The sequence below is a fragment of the Hipposideros armiger genome, unplaced genomic scaffold (assembly GCF_001890085.2).
Source record: "Hipposideros armiger isolate ML-2016 unplaced genomic scaffold, ASM189008v1 scaffold_417, whole genome shotgun sequence".
Taxonomy (NCBI): domain Eukaryota; kingdom Metazoa; phylum Chordata; class Mammalia; order Chiroptera; family Hipposideridae; genus Hipposideros; species Hipposideros armiger.
The window spans coordinates 548,680-566,287 of NW_017731767.1; the positions used below are offsets into that span (position 1 = coordinate 548,680).

The 17,608-nt window shown below is 54.7% G+C and overlaps 1 protein-coding gene across 5 annotated transcripts; it reads left to right on the forward strand.

Annotated features, from left to right (window-relative positions):
• Positions 1-54: 54 nt before the first annotated feature.
• NACC1 (nucleus accumbens associated 1) lies at positions 55-17,602 on the forward strand. Of its 5 annotated transcripts, none has more exons than XM_019664110.1 (6): positions 55-131; positions 14,493-15,404; positions 15,508-15,681; positions 16,441-16,546; positions 16,649-16,746; positions 17,301-17,602. In XM_019664110.1, exons 2-6 carry the CDS (start codon positions 14,504-14,506, stop codon positions 17,552-17,554), a joined length of 1,533 nt encoding a protein of 510 aa, XP_019519655.1. In that variant the 5' UTR covers positions 55-131; positions 14,493-14,503; the 3' UTR covers positions 17,555-17,602. The 5 variants fall into 5 exon arrangements, with proteins under 5 accessions (XP_019519655.1, XP_019519654.1, XP_019519659.1 ...); XM_019664109.1 differs by lacking the exon at positions 55-131 and adding an exon at positions 1,113-1,326; XM_019664114.1 differs by lacking the exon at positions 55-131 and adding an exon at positions 1,113-1,326 and having other exon boundaries at positions 17,244-17,332.
• The last annotated feature ends 6 nt before the right edge of the window (positions 17,603-17,608 follow it).

Below are 17,608 nucleotides of genomic sequence, written 5' to 3' on the forward strand. Positions count from 1 at the left end.
ACCTACAGTGGGCGGCCAGGATCAAAATTCACAGTAGAAAGTGCTGAACATGTTTTGCCGGTGGCCTTAATCACAGCGGCTCCCTTGCAATTAAGGCCACAAGTTACCAGCCCATTTCACGGATGAGGAAGGTGAGGCGGTAGAAAAGGGGCGGTAAGCGGAGACACCCAACACCTATCGATCGTCTTCTGGGGTGCTGGGTGCCCTAAACATTATTTCAGGACATCCTAGTTCAGGCTCTGAAATCAGATTTACTGAGTTTGAATCCCAGTCCTACCACATGCTCTTGTGAAATTACTTCAACTCTGTGGACCTCATTTTCCTTACTTGTTAAATAAGAATCCTAGTTTCCAAGATAGAGCAAAGATTAAACGACAGAATACCTGGAACGTGTGCCAAGCAGCCCCTCTCACATACTAAACCTCCAGTAGGTTCTAACCTGTGTTGGAAAGGAGGAGAGCATAGTGGTCTGGACTGCCTGGGTTCCATTCCCAGCTCGCCTTATTTCTTGTTCTCAACCCTCTCTGTGCTTAAGTTTCCCCATTTGCAAAATGGACAGATCTTTGTAAGTTTCTTACTGGGTTGTGATGAGAATTAAACGAGTTAGTGCAGATAAAATGCTTAGAACGGAATCTGGCGTCGCATGTTAATTTTTATTGTGGCTTCTTCATCCTGGGTTTGAATCCTGCCACCTGCCACCTGCCACCACTTCCTTGCCGTGTGACCTTGGTCAGGTTTCTTTATCTCTCTATGCTCCCCTTTCTTATTTTCTATAAAGTGTGTGTAAAATAATTCCTACGTAAAAATGTTACTGTGACATTTAAAGGAGATCATTCCCACAAAGAGCCCAAAACAGTGCCAAACACAATAAACAGCAAACATTGTTTGCGTTTTACAGGAAATTAAAGTTCTGAAAGGCAGAGCGACTTGTCTGAGGTCGCGGGGTCGGGATTCGAACTCCCAACAGAGACGAGGTACGGGAGGGGACTTCAAGGGGCGGAGGCAGGAGGCAGAGACAGGAAGAATGGGCACGTGCGGCGCTCTACTGGCCTCGCCTAGCGGGAGGGGGCGGGGCCGCAGCCGCTCCTCCCCAGCCCGGCTGCGGCGGCGGCGGCGCGGCTTGCGATGGCTCGGCGCTCGGCTGGGGCGGCCTGGCCCACAATGAATGGCCGCCGCGGCTGCCGCTGCTGCTGAGGCGGAGGCCGCGGAGGCCGCGGAGGCGGAGGCCGAGGCCCCGGCGCAGGGGGGCGCGCCCCGGGCTCAGGCCCGGCCCCAGCCGCCGCTGCGGAGCCCGCCGGGAGCCCCCGAAGAGCGGCCAAGGCGCAGGTGAGGCGGCCCGCCCCAGGCCCTGTTCCGGCCTCCTCTCGGCGGGGCGGCCCGAGGGCATCCGAGGTCCGGTTAAGGGCTGAATGAGGAGAGCATGGGGGAGAACTTCTCCGACAGAGGGGGAACCAGGCCCACAGACTGCACTGTGGCCGGGCCGGCGAGTATGGGGAGGCCCAGCCCCTGCCAGCGGCCTTTAGTGTCCAGCCCCGGACCCGGCCGCGAGGTTGGGGGTTGCGAGATCCGGCCTAGACCTCCTCCCCTCATTCCCGGCGGAGGGGGGGGGGCAGGGCTAGGCCGGGCCGGGCAGGTGCTGAGGGGCCGAGGAAGTTGGAGGGACCGTGGGGTAAAGTGAGGAGGCGCCCGGGGAACCCGGAGGGGGAGGAGGAGTCGGGCTTTGGGCGGGCAGAGTGGGGGGAGGGGTGGGTGGCGCGGCCGGAGGGAAATGGCCCGGAGGGGGGGCGAGGCGGGGCCGGCTTGCAGGTACTGTCGCAGGAGGAGGTGGGTGGGTCAGGTTACAGGCCTGGGGGCGGCTGAGGAGAAGCCCAGGAAGTGGGGCAGGGTGGGTGTGGGCGGAGTTAGTTCCGGGCCGTGGTGAAGGGGCGGGTGGATAGGAGATCCTGAAGATGTTTGCAGGGGTCACGTGAGGTTAGGGTCAGAGAGATGTTGGGGGAGGCCAGATAATCGTGCGATCAGGTAAGTTGAGGAACTACTGTAGGAGCTTTGGGAGTGGGGCCTGGCAGGACTTTTAGGCTAGGCTAGTAGGGATGTGATGGCAGGTCCCGAGAAATTAGTGTTGATGAAAAGGTATGTGCCAAGATGTGCCCCCCTTTTTTCCCTGCCAGGTGTTAGCTCTGGGCTAAACCTGGTGGCTTTCCTTTTCCCCACACCTCACTCCCTTCAGGTTCTGGGTCCCCAGCCTATCCTTGGGGCAAGCCTCTGCCGGCTGTTCCAGGGCGCTGGCCCTCCAGGTGGGTGTTTGTGTGGGCAGCTTGGGAAATAATCTGGAACACCTAGCTCGGGCATCTTGTTTACCATGGGGGGTGGGCCCTTGCGCGCGCGCACATACACACACACACACTCACACTCACCCCCGTCCCCCTCCCCCTCCCTCCATGTATCTGCAGAGAGGCAGCACAGCCACCCTTACCTGAGTTTCTTAGGGTCCTAGATTCTTTCCCCACATTTTGTGACCAGAGTTTTGAGGCTCAAACTTAGGGGATAGGATCTCACAGCCACCATCTTATACGGTGGCCTCCCAGGCACCAATTCCCTGGAGGCGAAGGATTGGGAGGTAAACATACATAATGCTTTGTGCATTGTGTCTTGGAGGATTATGATCAGGTGATGGCTGGTCCAGGCCTTTGGGGCTATTGGCCCCCCGGCTCTGCTGGGGTGCTGTGTTGCGCCAGGCCCTGTGCTGAATTTCTGGTCAGATGAGCTCATTGATTGCTCATCACCATCAGATCAGCTTAGTTCTCTGTGGTACAGAAGCTGAGGCTTGGGGTGGCTTGTCCTAAGTCACATGACTAGACACTGGCCTGATCGTCAGCCCAATCCTAGAGCTGGGATTTGAGGATCATGACTGGAGGAGCTCCCCAGTGTTCCGGATTCCTTGGCAGGAATTCTCTTTCCTCTTGCCATCCCAAGGAATGGGTCAACACCCTTTTGAACAGACAGAATTTTCCTGGTGTCCCAAGGGGCTGGAGCAGTGGAAGCTTCTCTCTCATAGGCCTGATCATACTTCATCCCCCATTCCCCTTCTGGGAGCCAAGAGATCAGGGTGACAGAGTTGTGGCTGGCAACGGGAGGCAGCTGTGAGGATGGGGCTGGGCTTTGGAGCTGAATTTTGCTTTGCTTGCCCGGTTTGTCTTTTCCCCGCTTTGGTCAGACTGCCTTAGCTCTCTGTTCTTCTCTATGAACTAACTGCATTGTTGTTACCAGTGTATCCTGGGAACATTGACTTGGGAGCCTCAGCACCTGAGGCAGGGGAGACAGACTGCTGGATCTAGTATCAGCCAGATCTGGATTTATTAATGATGGGTTGTCACTTTTATTCCCCCAGTCTCCCCATAGCTCCTAGAACTGCCTTCCATCTGGGCCCTGGCCCCCTCCCCGGCTGACCTCCTGGTTCTGGGAGGGGTGGGAACTGGGCCAGCAGTCCCACATAAAGAGGCCTTTCCCCTGCCTGGTTGGGCCGACGCTGGGGCTTCCTGGGTCAAGGCTGGGCTCTGGGCTGGGTACTGAGGACGGGTGGCTACCTCTAGTCACACAGTTGAAACAGGAGCAGAGACTGGTGATAGTTGGCCGTGGTGTGTGGATGGCAGAGAAGAGGGCAGTGGGTCTGAGCCTGTACCTGGAGCTAAAGGAAAAGGCACTCTTAGTAACTGCTTTTCTGTGAGGACTTAGGGTGCACAGACCTGGGGCACCAGACAAGGCCATAATAATCCTGGGAAGCAAGTGCAACAAGTAAAGGGACCCTTGGGACAGTTTTATTCTATTGGCCTAGTTTATTGGCACTAGGGTGCCAACCCCCTCCTAGGGTTGTGGCCATCGTCCCATCTCTCCTGTGCTGCCTCCTTGGTGAAGGCCACCCGCAGGCTGTCTATGAGGACCATGGCTGTTCTGTGACTTAAGTGGAGGCTGTGGGTGAGGGTGAGCTAACACATTGTAGTGGAGAGTCACATTCCCTGGTTAGCGCCACCCTGCTCAGCCATGAGACCCTTGAGCAAAGGTCTTGACCTCGGTGCCTCTGTTTCCTCATCTGATAAGTGGGGACGAAGCAGGCATGCCTGTACCATGGTGGTTATCACCCAAGGGTAATTCTGCCCCCTCAGGGGACGCTTGGGAAATGTCTATCGACATTTTTGGTTGTCATAGCTGGGCTAGTGGTGCTACTGGCCTCTAGTGGGTGCAGAGTGTCTTGCTCAATGTCATATAAAGTACAGGGCAGCCCCTGCCGCAGGGAACCATCCTCCCGGCTGCATGGTTATCGTGAGGATTACAGAAGAGATTAGTGTCTGAGTGTGATCAAGTGATGCTGTGAAGGCACCAGGGGAGCCCTCAGTGAGTACTGTCCGTTATCATAAGTAAGGTTTGGGAGATAATAACAGGTGCAAGATGTCTCCATTGCTGTCAGGGAGTTTAGAGTCTGTCGAGGGCCAGGGGGCGAACAGATGGGGACATAGCTAATAACAGCTGGCATTACTGGGCACTGACCGCAAGATGGGCTCTGATCTACCAGGTTACTTGGTCGTTTAATCCTTGAAACAGCCTTGTGAAATGGTTGCTGCTATTGGCCCATTTTATAGTTGGGAAGACTGATGTTGGAGTGAGCGCTGTGATAAAAATGTTCCTAGAGACGAAGAGGAAGAGAAGTAAAATTCTAAGTAGGAAGCTTTGTAAGGGATATTTGAGCCTAGTTAAATAATAAGACTCCAATTTTTAGGTCCTGCCAAACCTTGTGTGATGTCCAAGCACATTTCAACAAGCCTCATCCCAGTAAACACCTGCCCTCAGCCTCACCAGCCTCCTTTGTGTTAGTCGCAGCAGTGTCACCTCACGGCTTTTGCATGGCCACTGCCCATGTGTCCTTTGGGTGTGAATGCACACAGGGAGTGGGATGTAACTCAGAATGGAGGGTTTGTGGTCATCGTGGAAGTGGGGCTGGGCTGTTGCTGGGTTTTCCTGGAGCTTCAGGCGGAGGCTAGATTCCGGGACTGCCAGGAGAGTGGGAGGAGGGAGGAAGGAGAGGCAGCAGGCTAGACTGCTCATCTTGGGAGAGACCAGTGACAAGAGAAAGAGTGGAGAAGAGCTGGGGGAGGCTGGGCCAAGGAAGGCAGTCTCCCACGGAAGAGCAGCACTCCACCTGGCCCCCAGAGGACACTCAAGACCCTGGGATGGCGGCCCTCCAGGTGGGCAGCAGACCCCATTTCTGCAGAGGACATGCCTAGCGAGTATAAACAGACCGGCTCTAGGTAGTCTTGGCCTGTCCTGGCTTCCCTTCCCTGCTCTGGCTTTTCTGAGCCCCTGTTTTCCTGTCTGGGAGTGAAATCCGTCTAGCCACATTGGCTGCCTGCTGCGAAGAACAACAGAACCATGCAGAAGGCAAGCCAGCTGTGGTCAGGAAGTCTCCTGATTCTCAGACAGGAGTCCGATGGCCTGGGTGTAACCATGGGCCTCACTGTCCTCATCTTTAAATGATGGAAAGACTCGTTTCTTCATCAAAAACTGGTGAGAGGAATAATTGAAGTGCCCCCTCTGAGCCCTTGCTGGGCACTGGTGTACAGTAGGGACAAGGTGAATGCCAGGTACTATTGCAAATCCTGTCCTCCACCCTGGATTTAGTAGCAGCTTTTCAGGAGGAAGAGAAAGTGAGTCAAATGTATACGTACTTAAAAAAATACAGATGCCAACAATAGGATTTATATAGTCAGATAGCACTTTGTTCTTCACTAGCAAACATTTGCCTGAGCTGCCTTCCAATTTGGCCCTTACAGAGGGTCCCAATGGCTCAGGGGATTCCAAGGGGCCTTAGGGGCCTTCTTAGACTTGGAGTTGGTTTCCCTTAACTAGTTCACATGTTAATGGGCAACTCACAGCTTCCCTGGAAAGTCAGCTAGAACATCAGGGCCTTCGACAGTCCCTGGTGAGGCACAGACCAGTCCCCCCAGCCTCAGCCGGCCGGGGAATTCAGAGCTCCCTTCCCAAAGAGCTGGCAGTTTGCACTCTGAGGAATCGCCCTGCGATTCAAGTGGTTCCGTTTCAAGCCTGCCATATCCCAGCCTGCTCTGCCCACACCCCAGCCTCATCTGGCAGCAGTGTGAGCAGTTGTTCACATACCGATACATTGAGCCTTAAGTGGGACCCTGACTGCCAGCCCCCCAGGTGGTACAGCCCTCGGAGGTTGCCTGTCTGCACAGCACCCTCCATACTGGCTCCAGCAGCCCCTACCGCAGTGCACAAGGCACCCCTGCCCAGCCTTCCAAGTCCCACTCCTGTTTTAGTCCCATTACTATGGAACAAGAAAGGGAGCTAGGTTGGAAGTAATGGAAATAAGTTTTCATTTGTTCATTCTGCAAACAACTATTGAGCACCCACTGTGTGCTCGGCTGCCCGATAGCTCCTAGGGGCAGGGGACACAGCATTATGAACCAGACAGACCAACACCCTTCCCTGGAGGAACTGACGCAAAGCCAAGGACACATCTCATTTGCTAGATGGTGGGAAGTGCCAAGGAGGAAAAACCAGGCGGGAGAAGGGACTGGAAGGAGTTTGGGAGAGGTTTTGTCTTTGGAAACTTGAGATTGGTGACTGGGAGGGTATGAAGAGCTGCGGCCATCTTGTGGGGACAGCCTTCTCGGAGGCTTGAGAGCAGGCAGGGCCCTACTGCGCAGAGCCCCAGTATGCATTATAGGGGCCCTGGTGGTGAAAACTGGTTTTGAAAGAGTCTGGGATGAATCTAAGGGTCGACCTGAGTGGAGAACTTCCTGGTGAGAGCTATAGCCACAGCAAGTTAGGGGGTGGTGGAGCTTGGTTGTAGGCACATTGAGTTGGCATCAGGGGCTCCATGGCAGAGTTGTGGGTGACTAGATGGTGTTTCGAGCCTGTCTCAGCTCAGGCTGCTATAACAAAATAACACAGATGGGGAGACTTAAACAACAGACCCCATTTTCTCACAGTTCTGGGAAGGGTGGAAGTCCAAGATGCCAGCATGGTCAGGTTCTGGTTGGGTTCTGGTGTCCTCACGTGGCCTTTCCTTCCTGTGTGCTCTTGGAGTGAGAAATAGCTTTCTCTTATACAGACACCAGTCCTATTGGATTAGGGCCCCACTTCTATGATCTCATTTAACTATAATATCCTCCTACAGACCCTGTCTCCAAATACAGGCACGTTGGGGGTTAGGGTGGGGGAGACACCAATTCCATCCATAGCAGAGCCCTGAGACTGGGTGCCATCCCCTGGAGGGGAGAAGCAGACCAAGGACTGAGCCCAGCTCCAACCTTCACCTTCCTTCACTTTCTGGAAGGACCACGCACCTGCTTCTCCCTCAGGGCTCTGCATGCCTTCCCTGTGCCTTGAAGGTAAGACCCCATCCGCAAATTTCAGCTCTTCTGGGCAGGATGAGAGTCTCCCCTGCATGCAGCATGTTGACTGTGTGATCCTGGGTGAGTGACTGTGTCCTCCCACCGAACCATGCTCCCAGAGATAGCCTTGTCTTGGTTGAGGCCAACCCCAGGCTCCCGGGCACTTGCTGGCCCAGGCAGGTGCTTGGCAAATATTTATTGAGTGTTGGGAGGTCATGGAAACCGTGTGCCGTGGCCTCATGTCTCGCTAGGAGACCAGATCACATCTGGGGCCAGGACTAACAATGGCCCCAGATATGGAGCCATGTGTGGGGTTGAGGGCTGCCCCTCCCCTCCATGTGTGGGGGGGTCTGCAGACCCCAGAAGATGGGCAGTCTGATATGCCAAGTTGTGAGGAGAGAGAATTCAAATACAGTTTTCTGCAGTTGAGTTCATAGTGAAGTGGAATTTCATGTTCTCAGGTGAGCATAGGAGGTTGGGGGTGGGAGGTACAGAAGATGAGGGTTGTCCTCTCTAGGCTGGAGACTTTTCAGGGCAGGGGTGTAGCGAGGAGGAGGAGGAAGATAAGGGCAGTGGAAGAAGGGCACTCCAAGCAGGGTGCCTAGCTTGGCCCAAGGCCTGGCCAGTGGGGGGAACCGTGCAGTGTGACCAAGGCCTGAGATAGATGGGGTGAGGGGCTCAGCTTGGTGGGGACAGAATTGTTGGGTGGCACTGTGACCCCGGCTCCATCCCACTACTTTTCCAGCCAGCAGGTGACCTGGGCCAGGCACCAGCTGCTTTAGACCTGTTTCTTCTGGGAGCCAGTCATCGCTCCATGGCCCCTCCCTCTTGGGGCTAGTGTGGGTGAGGGGCTTCATGCAGGGCCACACACAGATGGTGGTTCTGTTTTTTTTTTTGTTGTTGTTGTTTTTTTTTAAGATTTTTATTGGGGAATTGGGGGAAGGGGAACAGACAAGTTGCTATCCTTTTGTTCTTCACTCTTAGTTGTGGAGGACGTTGCTTCACTGGCCCAAGTTGGCACCATCATTGTGCTCTTCCCGGGCGAGGCAGATCAGTCGCCGGCTTCTGGACGGCCGCTCACTGCGGCTGCTGGCCGCTCACGCTGGCTGCTGGCTACACATGGTAGCCCATGGCAACCCCCTACAGCAGGGGCTGCAGCCTTCGCCATCGCTGGCGACTCATAGCAGCCGAGCTCTAGGTTGAGGTGTTGTTCAGCATCTTAGCTGTAGAGGGCAGTGTCACTGGCCCTCATATGTGGGATCCAAACCGGGGCCCTCTGGTGTCCCAAGCCAGCTCTCAACCATTGTGCCACTCGGCCGGCCCCAGATGGTGGTTCTTTCTGAGTCCAATCTCTGGAGTCCCCTGTGGCCCCTTACTGTAGCCTCAAAGCCCGTTAAACACCCACCCCCATTCCTTTCAGGGGCAGCAAGGCCATACTCAGTCTCTTCAGCTCACAGACCTACCACCTCACTGCCAAGCCCTGTGTACTGATTGGTTGAGCCATTTGCACTAATTCTCATCCTGTGCATACCGCACCCCCACCCCCACCCCCTGCATTACTAATCAAAAGCTTCAAAGCCCTGGGTACTGGGCTCTGAAGCTGGGGTTCACAAGTCATGGGGACCCCAGCCTGAATGTCAGATTGGTTTTCGCCCTCAGGAGCCTCCTCCCTGCATCTCTATTCAATCAGCGCCCCTATTGCTGAGCTGCACCAATTCCCAGGGAGGGGTCTGGGCCTGAAGTCTGGCTGCCTGGGCTGGGACAATGCTGAACTGTGGTCCCCACCCATAAAGTGGGGCAGTCCCAGCACCCATGTCAGGGCAGCCCTCCCAGACTGCTTGTAGCAGTGCCTGACACACCAAGTACAGTTGGGGGGCCCCTCGGAATGCCCTTTGCAGCCCCAGAAGCACCCACATCAGCACCTCCTTGGCCCTCTCTCCCCCTGCATGTGCTCCCCCACCAGCTGTCCCGTCCCAAACTGGACTTGTTCTTTTCCTGCCTTGGTGTTGTGTGTTCACCTCCCTCTGAGCTATTTAACACATTTACAAATATTTATTGAGCCTCTGCCTCTGTTCTGAGTTGCTGATCGTGAATAAATCTGGCTAGAATGCCTGCCCTCGTGGGTGGACAGTCTCCTTGGAGGAGAAACTGTACATACAGCTCTTAAAACACTGCCCCTGCCCCCCCCCACACACACACACCCTACCCCTCCCCGACTCCAGGGCATCTGGTGACAGCATGGGTGGCTCCCTGTCCAGGGCTGATGTCCAGTGTGGAACGTGAGAGCCCCTGTGTCCCCTGCCTCATGAAGAAACTGCTTCTCTTCTAGTGTCTCCCTGTACCAGGGACTGCCCCCACCCTGACCTCCCCTCCTTCCTCTCTCTCATCCCTGCCCACAGCTGCTCACTCCTAAGTGACCGTCCTCTCCCTCCCTGCTGTCACCTTTACCCCTCAGTATCTTGTCCTGTGTTCTGGTCCCCACACTGCTGCTGGGAATTCTCCAGAGCTGGTTTGGGCCCGAGTCTTTCTTTCTCTGAACTGCCCACTACTCATTCCAAAGATACTTGTCCTCACCAGGCCAGGGCCCCACCTGTCCCACACCCTTCCCAGCAGCTCTGTCCCCCTGTGCTGCCCTCCAGCCACACTGAGCTCCTTCCTGCCCAAGACTTGGTGGCTCTCCCTGTGTGTCTTTGCTTTGCCCCCACGGTTGGCTGCTCAGTGACATTCAACCCAACTATAACTAAATCACTCCCTGTGTCTCCCCACTAGACAGTGAACTCTGTGAGAATCTTCTTCAGGGCGCTGTGCCCAGCACCTTGCAGTCTATTGGGTGGGTTGGATACATGCATCCCCGTTTTACAGATGAACAAACTGAAGCACAGAGAGGTGAGGGGCTGGCCTGAGGCCACACAGCTAGAAAGTGGCAGGCTGACATCAGAACCCAGGTCTCGGGGGTGGGCTTTGGCTCTGCGGCATGCCTGTCCTGCCTTGGTCCTCCCTCTTGTGTGAGCCTTCCAAGCTGGGGGCCTGGAGCACCCCTCCAGGGACTAGGGCCAGCCTCCTTTGACCACCTTTGCCCTGGTCACTTGGGTCCCACTACCCAGAGCTCTTTCTCGTTTGCAGCCTGGGGAGGTGGGTTGGGGCTGCTAAATCCCTGGATGGGACTCCCTGGGCTCTGTCCCCACTTGGTTCCTCAGTTTCCCCTACCTCCTCATGCAGAGGGACAGCTCCTGGAAGCTATGTGCTTCCTTCACATGGTATTCCCTGTCTCTGCCTCCCTTCTCTGATTGCCCTGAGTGTGTCCTGGTGGTGACAGTGACTTTGATGACAATGAGAAGGAGGGCACAGCCAAGGGAAATCATGGGTTCAGTGCCCAGACAGACCCTGGTTTGAATCTTCTTCCTACCACTTACTCACCAATGACCTTGGGACAGTCCTTAAATTCCTCGTTGCCTCAGTTTTCCCAGCTGAGTATTGGGAATATGAAATCTACTCCAGAGGTTTGTTGAGAGGATTCAGGGAGCTCATGCATGTCACCTGTCGGCTTTTCCTCTGGTAGCCTGTGTGCAGGGAGGGGCAGGACCTGCCATCTCCCTCCAGCTCTGCCACATGGAGTAGCTCAGTGAGTCCAGATTGAGTATACAGAATCAGATTGGCCTTAGCATCTATATCCAAATGGAGTGGAGGTTTGGAGCGCCTGACCCCAGAAGCCATTCAGTTCTGGAGCCTGGGTTCGTGCTGGCCCCATAGTGCCACTCTGAGCCCGTTGGCATATGGCCACTTCTGTTCCTCCAAGCAGCCTTTCGGAATGAACCCGGTGTTACCAGGTTAGGGCCCAAGTCTCTACTAGGTTCCAAAGCTCAGCCCAGGCAAGCAGCTGAGAATGAACTTGCTAATGAATGAAAACCGTGAAAGGTAACATGGAAATGAGGGAAGACCAACTGGGGGCTCTAGTTAGTTCCTGCCCTAGGACCTTTGCATGCACTCATCATTTCTCACCAGCCTAACTGTTCAGGCCTCTCTCTTCACTCCTACCCTGCCCATTTAGGACTGCTGCCCTCTCCACCCTATAGAATTGCAGGGGACACTTTTATCCCTGGGGGCACTTGTAAAGCCATATGATCCTTCAGAGCCCTTTTATGGCTGCCCCCAGAGTACAGGACTTGCCCTTCCCACCCCACCAGTTCTCCTGGGTTGGAATGTGCACTGATGGAATAGTCTGATGAAGTGCAGACGTTTGAAAGGACCCTGGGCCTGCCAGGTGGTCTCCCCACAGGTCAGGATAGGGGCTGGGCTCCCTGAGCAGGTTCACAGGCAGTTCCTTAAACTTGCATTTTCTTTCCCACCCACCCAGCAGCACTTTGAGATTAATTTACATAAATGTGTGTGGTATGATTTCACACATTTTATTTATTTTAAAATATTATTTATTTTTGGGCTGGGGGAGGCGGTGGCAGGGAAGAAGAAAAAATTATTTTTGTAAGCAGGCAATACATTCACCAGGTTCAAAATTCAAAAGACCCATAGAATGTGGCAAGTCTCGTCCCCAGTTCTGCCCAGAAGAAGCTTTGTGGTTTCAGTTTTATTGAGATGCACATACCATGCAGTTCACTCATGTAAAATGTACAGTTCAGTGGTTTTTAGTGTAGTTGTGAATCCACCACAATATTAGACGTATTTCATTATGTCAAGAAGAAACCCTGTAAGTTGGGTCCTTGGACCCAATTCCACATTGGGGGGTGGTTTCCCCACACCAGTAAACAATTCTCAGACACCAAAAGGGTGTCTGAGAATTCAACTCGATTCTAACGCTACCTGGAGATAGCTTCAGAATCCACAGGTAAAGGGCTCTGTCCTACAAAACTGTCCCTTCCCCCATAACACATACAGTTTAGATGCCAAACGCAAGCCCAGGTTACCTGTGCTGCTTCTGATTGGCCACAGATTGGAGGTCCCAATGACCCCCTCCAACTCAGAATGCCAATTACAAGTCCAGGTTGTCACCTATGTTTCTGAATAACGGGGTATAAATCAGAGGTTCCCACAACCTCCTTGGTTTCCATTAATTTGCTAGAGCTGCTTACAGAACTCAAAACATGTCACTTAACTATATCACTGGTTTATTGGTAAAAGAATATAACTCAGGAACAGCCAGATGGAAGAGATGCGGAGGGCCTGGTATGTGGGAGGGGGGCCCGAGCTTCCATGCCCTCTTTTTTTGGGTTGCTATGGAGGCTTCTTACATTGGCTGACCGATTAAATCACTGGCCTTTGGCAATTGGTTCAATCTTCAGCCCTTCTCCCCTCCCCAGAGGTGGGGGCACTGACAGTTCCACCCCTCTAGTCACATGGTTGAGTCCATTAGCAACCAGCTCCCATCCTTAGGTGCTTCCAAAAGTCACCTCCTTAACATAACAAAAGACCTTTTTCAGTCTCAACACTTGGGAAATTCCAAGAGTTCCTGGAGCTGTGAGTCAGAAATTGTGGACAAAGACTGAATACGTATGATATATTTTGGTTATCTGAATGAGCAAATATATATATTTCGTTTTTTCTTTTTTTTAAAGATTTTTGAGGAATTGGGGGAAGGGGAACAGCGCTGGGGAATTGGGGGAAGGGGAACAGACAAGTTGCTGTCCTCTTGTTCTTCAGTCTAGTTGTGGAGGACGTCGCTTCACTGGCCCAAGTTGGCACCATCATTGTGCTCTTCACGGGCGAGGCGGCAGATTAGTCGCAGGCTTCAGTGGCTACTGACTGCTCACGCTGGCTGCCGGCTACACACGGTAGCCCATGGCAACCCACTGCAGCAGGGGCTGCAGCCTACGCTGTCGCAGGCGACTCTCTGGCAGCCCAGCTCCAGGTTGAGCTGTTGTTCATGCTAGCATCTTAGCTGTAGAGGGCAGTGTCACTGGCCCTCATATGTGGGATCCAAACCAGGGCCCTCTGGGGTCCCAAGCCAGCTCTTAACCAACGCGCCACTTGGCCGGCCCCCAAATATGTATTTCTTATAAATCACAATATTATACCCTGCATCTATTTGCTCACACTAACCCCCAATTCTCCCATTCCCCCCAGCCCCTAGCAATCACTAATCTGTTTTCTGTTTCTATGGATTTGCCTGTTTTAGACACTTCATATCAATGGGATCATATATTATGTGGTCCTTTGTTTGGCTTCTTGCATTTAGAATGATGTTTTCAAGGTTCATCTAAGTTGCGGCATGTATTGGTTCATTTTTATGGCCGAGTAATATTCCGCTGTATGGATGGACCCCATTTCGTTTCTCACTTGATGGATATTTGGGTTTCCACCTTTTGGCGGTTGTGACTAGTGCTTCTGTGAACGTTTATGTACAGGTTTTTCTGTGGATATACGGTTCCATTTCTCTTAGGTGTAACTGTAAGGGATGGAATTGCTGGGCCATATGGCAACTGCATGTTTAACCATTTGAGGACTCACAAGATGGTTTTCCACAGCAGCTGCACCATTTTGTGTTCCCACCAGCAGTGTGGGAGGGTTCTGATTTTTCATCCTTGCCAGCACTTACCTTTTTTTTTTTTCCAGCCAGCCTAGTGGGTATGAAACGGTGTCTCATTGTGGTTTGGATTTGCATTTCCCTGATGACTAGTGGTATTCTCGTGCAATTTCAGGGCTTCTTGAGTGGTCATTCAGTCATACAACAAACTGGTTGAGGGTCATATGCTCAGCACTGCAGGCGCCATGGGAAAAACTGGATGACTGCCCTCTGGGAGTTTCCATGCCAGTGCCCTTCAGAATCACCCTATGTGTGGAGTGCTAGTTAGTAATGCTTTAATTCTCACAAGTGCTCACTGTGTTCATTCATTTCATATTAAGCACATGTGTGTAAGTTTGCCTTTGCCCCATTGTCTACAAGTGACAGCATGTGGCCACCCTGGCCTGTAGCTGGTATGGCTAATTTGTGACAGTCTATCCCTAAAGGGATGGAAGGAATGGGTGGCTCCTGCGATTCTTATCATGGCAAATCCACCACATGGATGTCCATGAGAGCAGGCTAAGCCGGCCGCCTGACCATCTCCCTCTGTCTCCTCGTCCCCCACACAGCCGCCGCCGCCATGGCCCAGACCCTGCAGATGGAGATCCCGAACTTCGGCAACAGCATTCTGGAGTGCCTAAACGAGCAGCGGCTACAGGGCCTATACTGTGATGTGTCAGTGGTAGTCAAGGGCCATGCCTTCAAGGCCCACCGGGCCGTGCTGGCCGCCAGCAGCTCCTACTTCCGGGACCTGTTCAACAGCAGCCGGAGCGCCGTGGTGGAGCTGCCGGCAGCTGTGCAGCCCCAGTCCTTCCAGCAAATCCTCAGCTTCTGCTACACAGGCCGGCTGAGCATGAACATGGGGGACCAGTTCCTGCTCATGTACACGGCTGGCTTCTTGCAGATCCAAGAGATCATGGAGAAGGGCACCGAGTTCTTCCTCAAGGTGAGCTCCCCCAGCTGCGACTCCCAGGGCCTGCACGCCGAAGAGGCACCGTCGTCCGAGCCCCAGAGCCCTGTGGCACAGACGTCAAGCTGGATGGCCTGCAGCACCCCACTGCCCCTCGTGTCTCGTGTCAAGACAGAGCAGCAGGAGTCGGACTCCGTGCAGTGCACGCCCGTGGCCAAGCGGCTGTGGGACAGCAGCCAGAAGGAGGCTGGGGCCAGCGGCGGCAGTGGTGGCAATGGCAGCCGCAAGATGGCCAGGTTCTCCACGCTGGACCTGGCTGCCAACCGGCCACCCCAGCAGGCCCTGGTGGCAGCGGCAGCGGCGGCGGCGGCAGGGGGCGTGGTAAGCGGGCCCAGCATGTCGGAGCGGACCAGCCCAGGCACCTCTAGCGCCTACACCAGCGACAGCCCCAGCTCCTACCACAATGAGGAGGACGAGGAGGAGGATGCGGGCGAGGAAGGCACGGACGAGCAGTACCGGCAGATCTGCAACATGTACACTATGTACAGCATGATGAACGTCGGCCAGAGTGGTGAGGTGCCCACCCCACCCCCTCCACCACTCTCCGCCCCGTCTCTTCCCCCCAACCCCCGCATCACTCCCATCCCCGACACACACCCCTCTCTCCCCCTCAGCTGAGAAGGTGGAGGCCCTCCCTGAGCAGGTGACCCCCGAGTCTCGGAATCGCATCCGGGTGCGGCAAGACCTGGCATCTCTCCCGGCCGAGCTCATCAATCAGATCGGTAACCGCTGTCACCCCAAGCTCTATGACGAGGGCGACCCCTCCGAGAAGCTGGAGCTGGTGGCAGGTGGGCCAACCTCACTTCTTTTCTGAATCCCCTTCCCCTGACCAGGGGCCTCAGTGCCCTCTGTGCTAGTGGCCTACAGCACAGCCTTGGGGTCCAGTGCAGCCTTGCCACTTCCTGTCCGTGTCCTGCTGTAGTTGATACCCCTCAGCACTGATACACATCAAAGACTGGCCTCTAGGTTTGAACCCTGGAGGCAGGTGTAAGCGCTGGCTTACTTCGTTGGCCACGGAGGTAGATGAATGGCTTCTTAGGGTGGTGTGATGATTAACTGCACAGTGGTGAGGAATTTGGCCCTCGAAATCAGGGTGCCTGAGTGCAAGCCTCCACTGCCTGTTCTTTCGGACACCCAGCTGGTTGTACAGGCAAAAGCTGCACGTGTGGGCCGGCTGAGTGGCTCAGTTGGTTAAGAGCTTGCTCAAGAGTGTGAGTTCTGAGCAACACGGTCACCGGTTCGATTCCCACATGGGCCAGTGAGCTGCGCCTGAGGTGAACTGCCAACAGGTGGCAGGATGGCTCAGCTAAAAGAAAAAAGAAAAAAAAAACGAGGTCTGAATATAAAAAACAAAAAACTGCACGTGTACAAGGTGGGCCCGGTGTGATGTAGGTGCCTTATGGACGGTGGCACCACCTGAGCCCTGACAAGGCTGCCCTGGGGCGAGTTGTTGGGGAGGGGCTCTGGGGGCTCTTAAGAAGTGGGACTGGCCATGTGGGGAACGTGGCAATTTGGGGCCCCCAGCCACCCTCCTTTTCTCCCTCCAGGCACCAACGTGTACATCACAAGGGCACAGCTCATGAACTGCCATGTCAGCGCGGGCACGCGGCACAAGGTCCTGCTGCGGCGCCTCCTGGCCTCCTTCTTTGACCGGTGAGGCCCTTGCTAGGTCCCAGGGAGTGGAGTATGCCCCCAACCACCACAGAGGGCCTGGCTTCTCTCCTTATGACCACCTCCCCGCTCTCCAACCCCCAGGAACACACTGGCCAACAGCTGTGGCACTGGCATCCGCTCTTCCACCAACGACCCCAGACGCAAACCGCTGGACAGTCGCGTCCTCCATGCTGTCAAGTGTGAGTGTCCGGCCTTCTAGAGGCAGGCTGGGGTGGGGCCTGGGGTGAGCAGATGGTCCTTTTCGCTCGTGTTGGCCCCAATACATGGGTAGAGTTTGGTGTTAAGAAGGTTTCTGAGGTTGAATCAAGTCTTGGGAAGAGGGCTGTGATTGGTGAGAGATTTCTTCCCGGTGAGGGGGGTGAAGGGCATTGAAGGGAAACCTGTATCAGATGTGTTGGAGGAATCCTCAAACTCAAAGTGGTCATGGCAGTTATGAAGCAGCCAGGCCCCAGCCAATTGTTAGGAAGGCACTCTAGGTTTCCACATGGAATCTCCCAGATCCTAAGTTCTGGCAAATGATTCACGTTTTCAGGAACAATGGGCCACCCCACCAAGCCCGCACATCCCCCACTTGTGGCCGAGCTCAGTCAGTCATGGGGCTGGCTGATGTGGTTTAACGTGCTGTCTGCAAGGCCTCCCTTCTCATCTCCAAGGGGTGTTTCGGGGTGTCCTGTAGGGGGACCAGGGGAGGCAGCGCCATGCTGGCCCTGAGCCATCTGCTGTGCCTGCACAGACTACTGCCAGAACTTTGCCCAAAACTTCAAGGAGAGCGAGATGAACGCCATCGCGGCCGACATGTGCACCAACGCCCGCCGGGTTGTGCGGAAGAGCTGGGTCCCCAAGGTGAAGCTGCCTGAGGGCGATACCTACACCACCTTCATCAATGACACAGGCAAGCTGGAGCCGGACATGATGGGCGTGGAGCACAGCTTTGAAACGGCCAGCCACGACGGCGAGGCCGGCCCCTCGGCGGAGGCCCTCCAGTAACAGCCCTCACCAGGCCCTGCTTGGGGCCATGACACTCCCCTTCCTATCACACTC

Bases quoted from the DNA above. Each gene is read 5' to 3' on its own strand.
- NACC1 (XM_019664110.1), top strand. From the start codon at position 14,504: ATGGCCCAGACCCTGCAGATGGAGATCCCGAACTTCGGCAACAGCATT. The intron at 15,682-16,440 runs GTGGGCCAACCT...TTCTCCCTCCAG, and splicing joins GAAGCTGGAGCTGGTGGCAG to GCACCAACGTGTACATCACA. The intron at 16,747-17,300 runs GTGAGTGTCCGG...GTGCCTGCACAG, and splicing joins CGTCCTCCATGCTGTCAAGT to ACTACTGCCAGAACTTTGCC.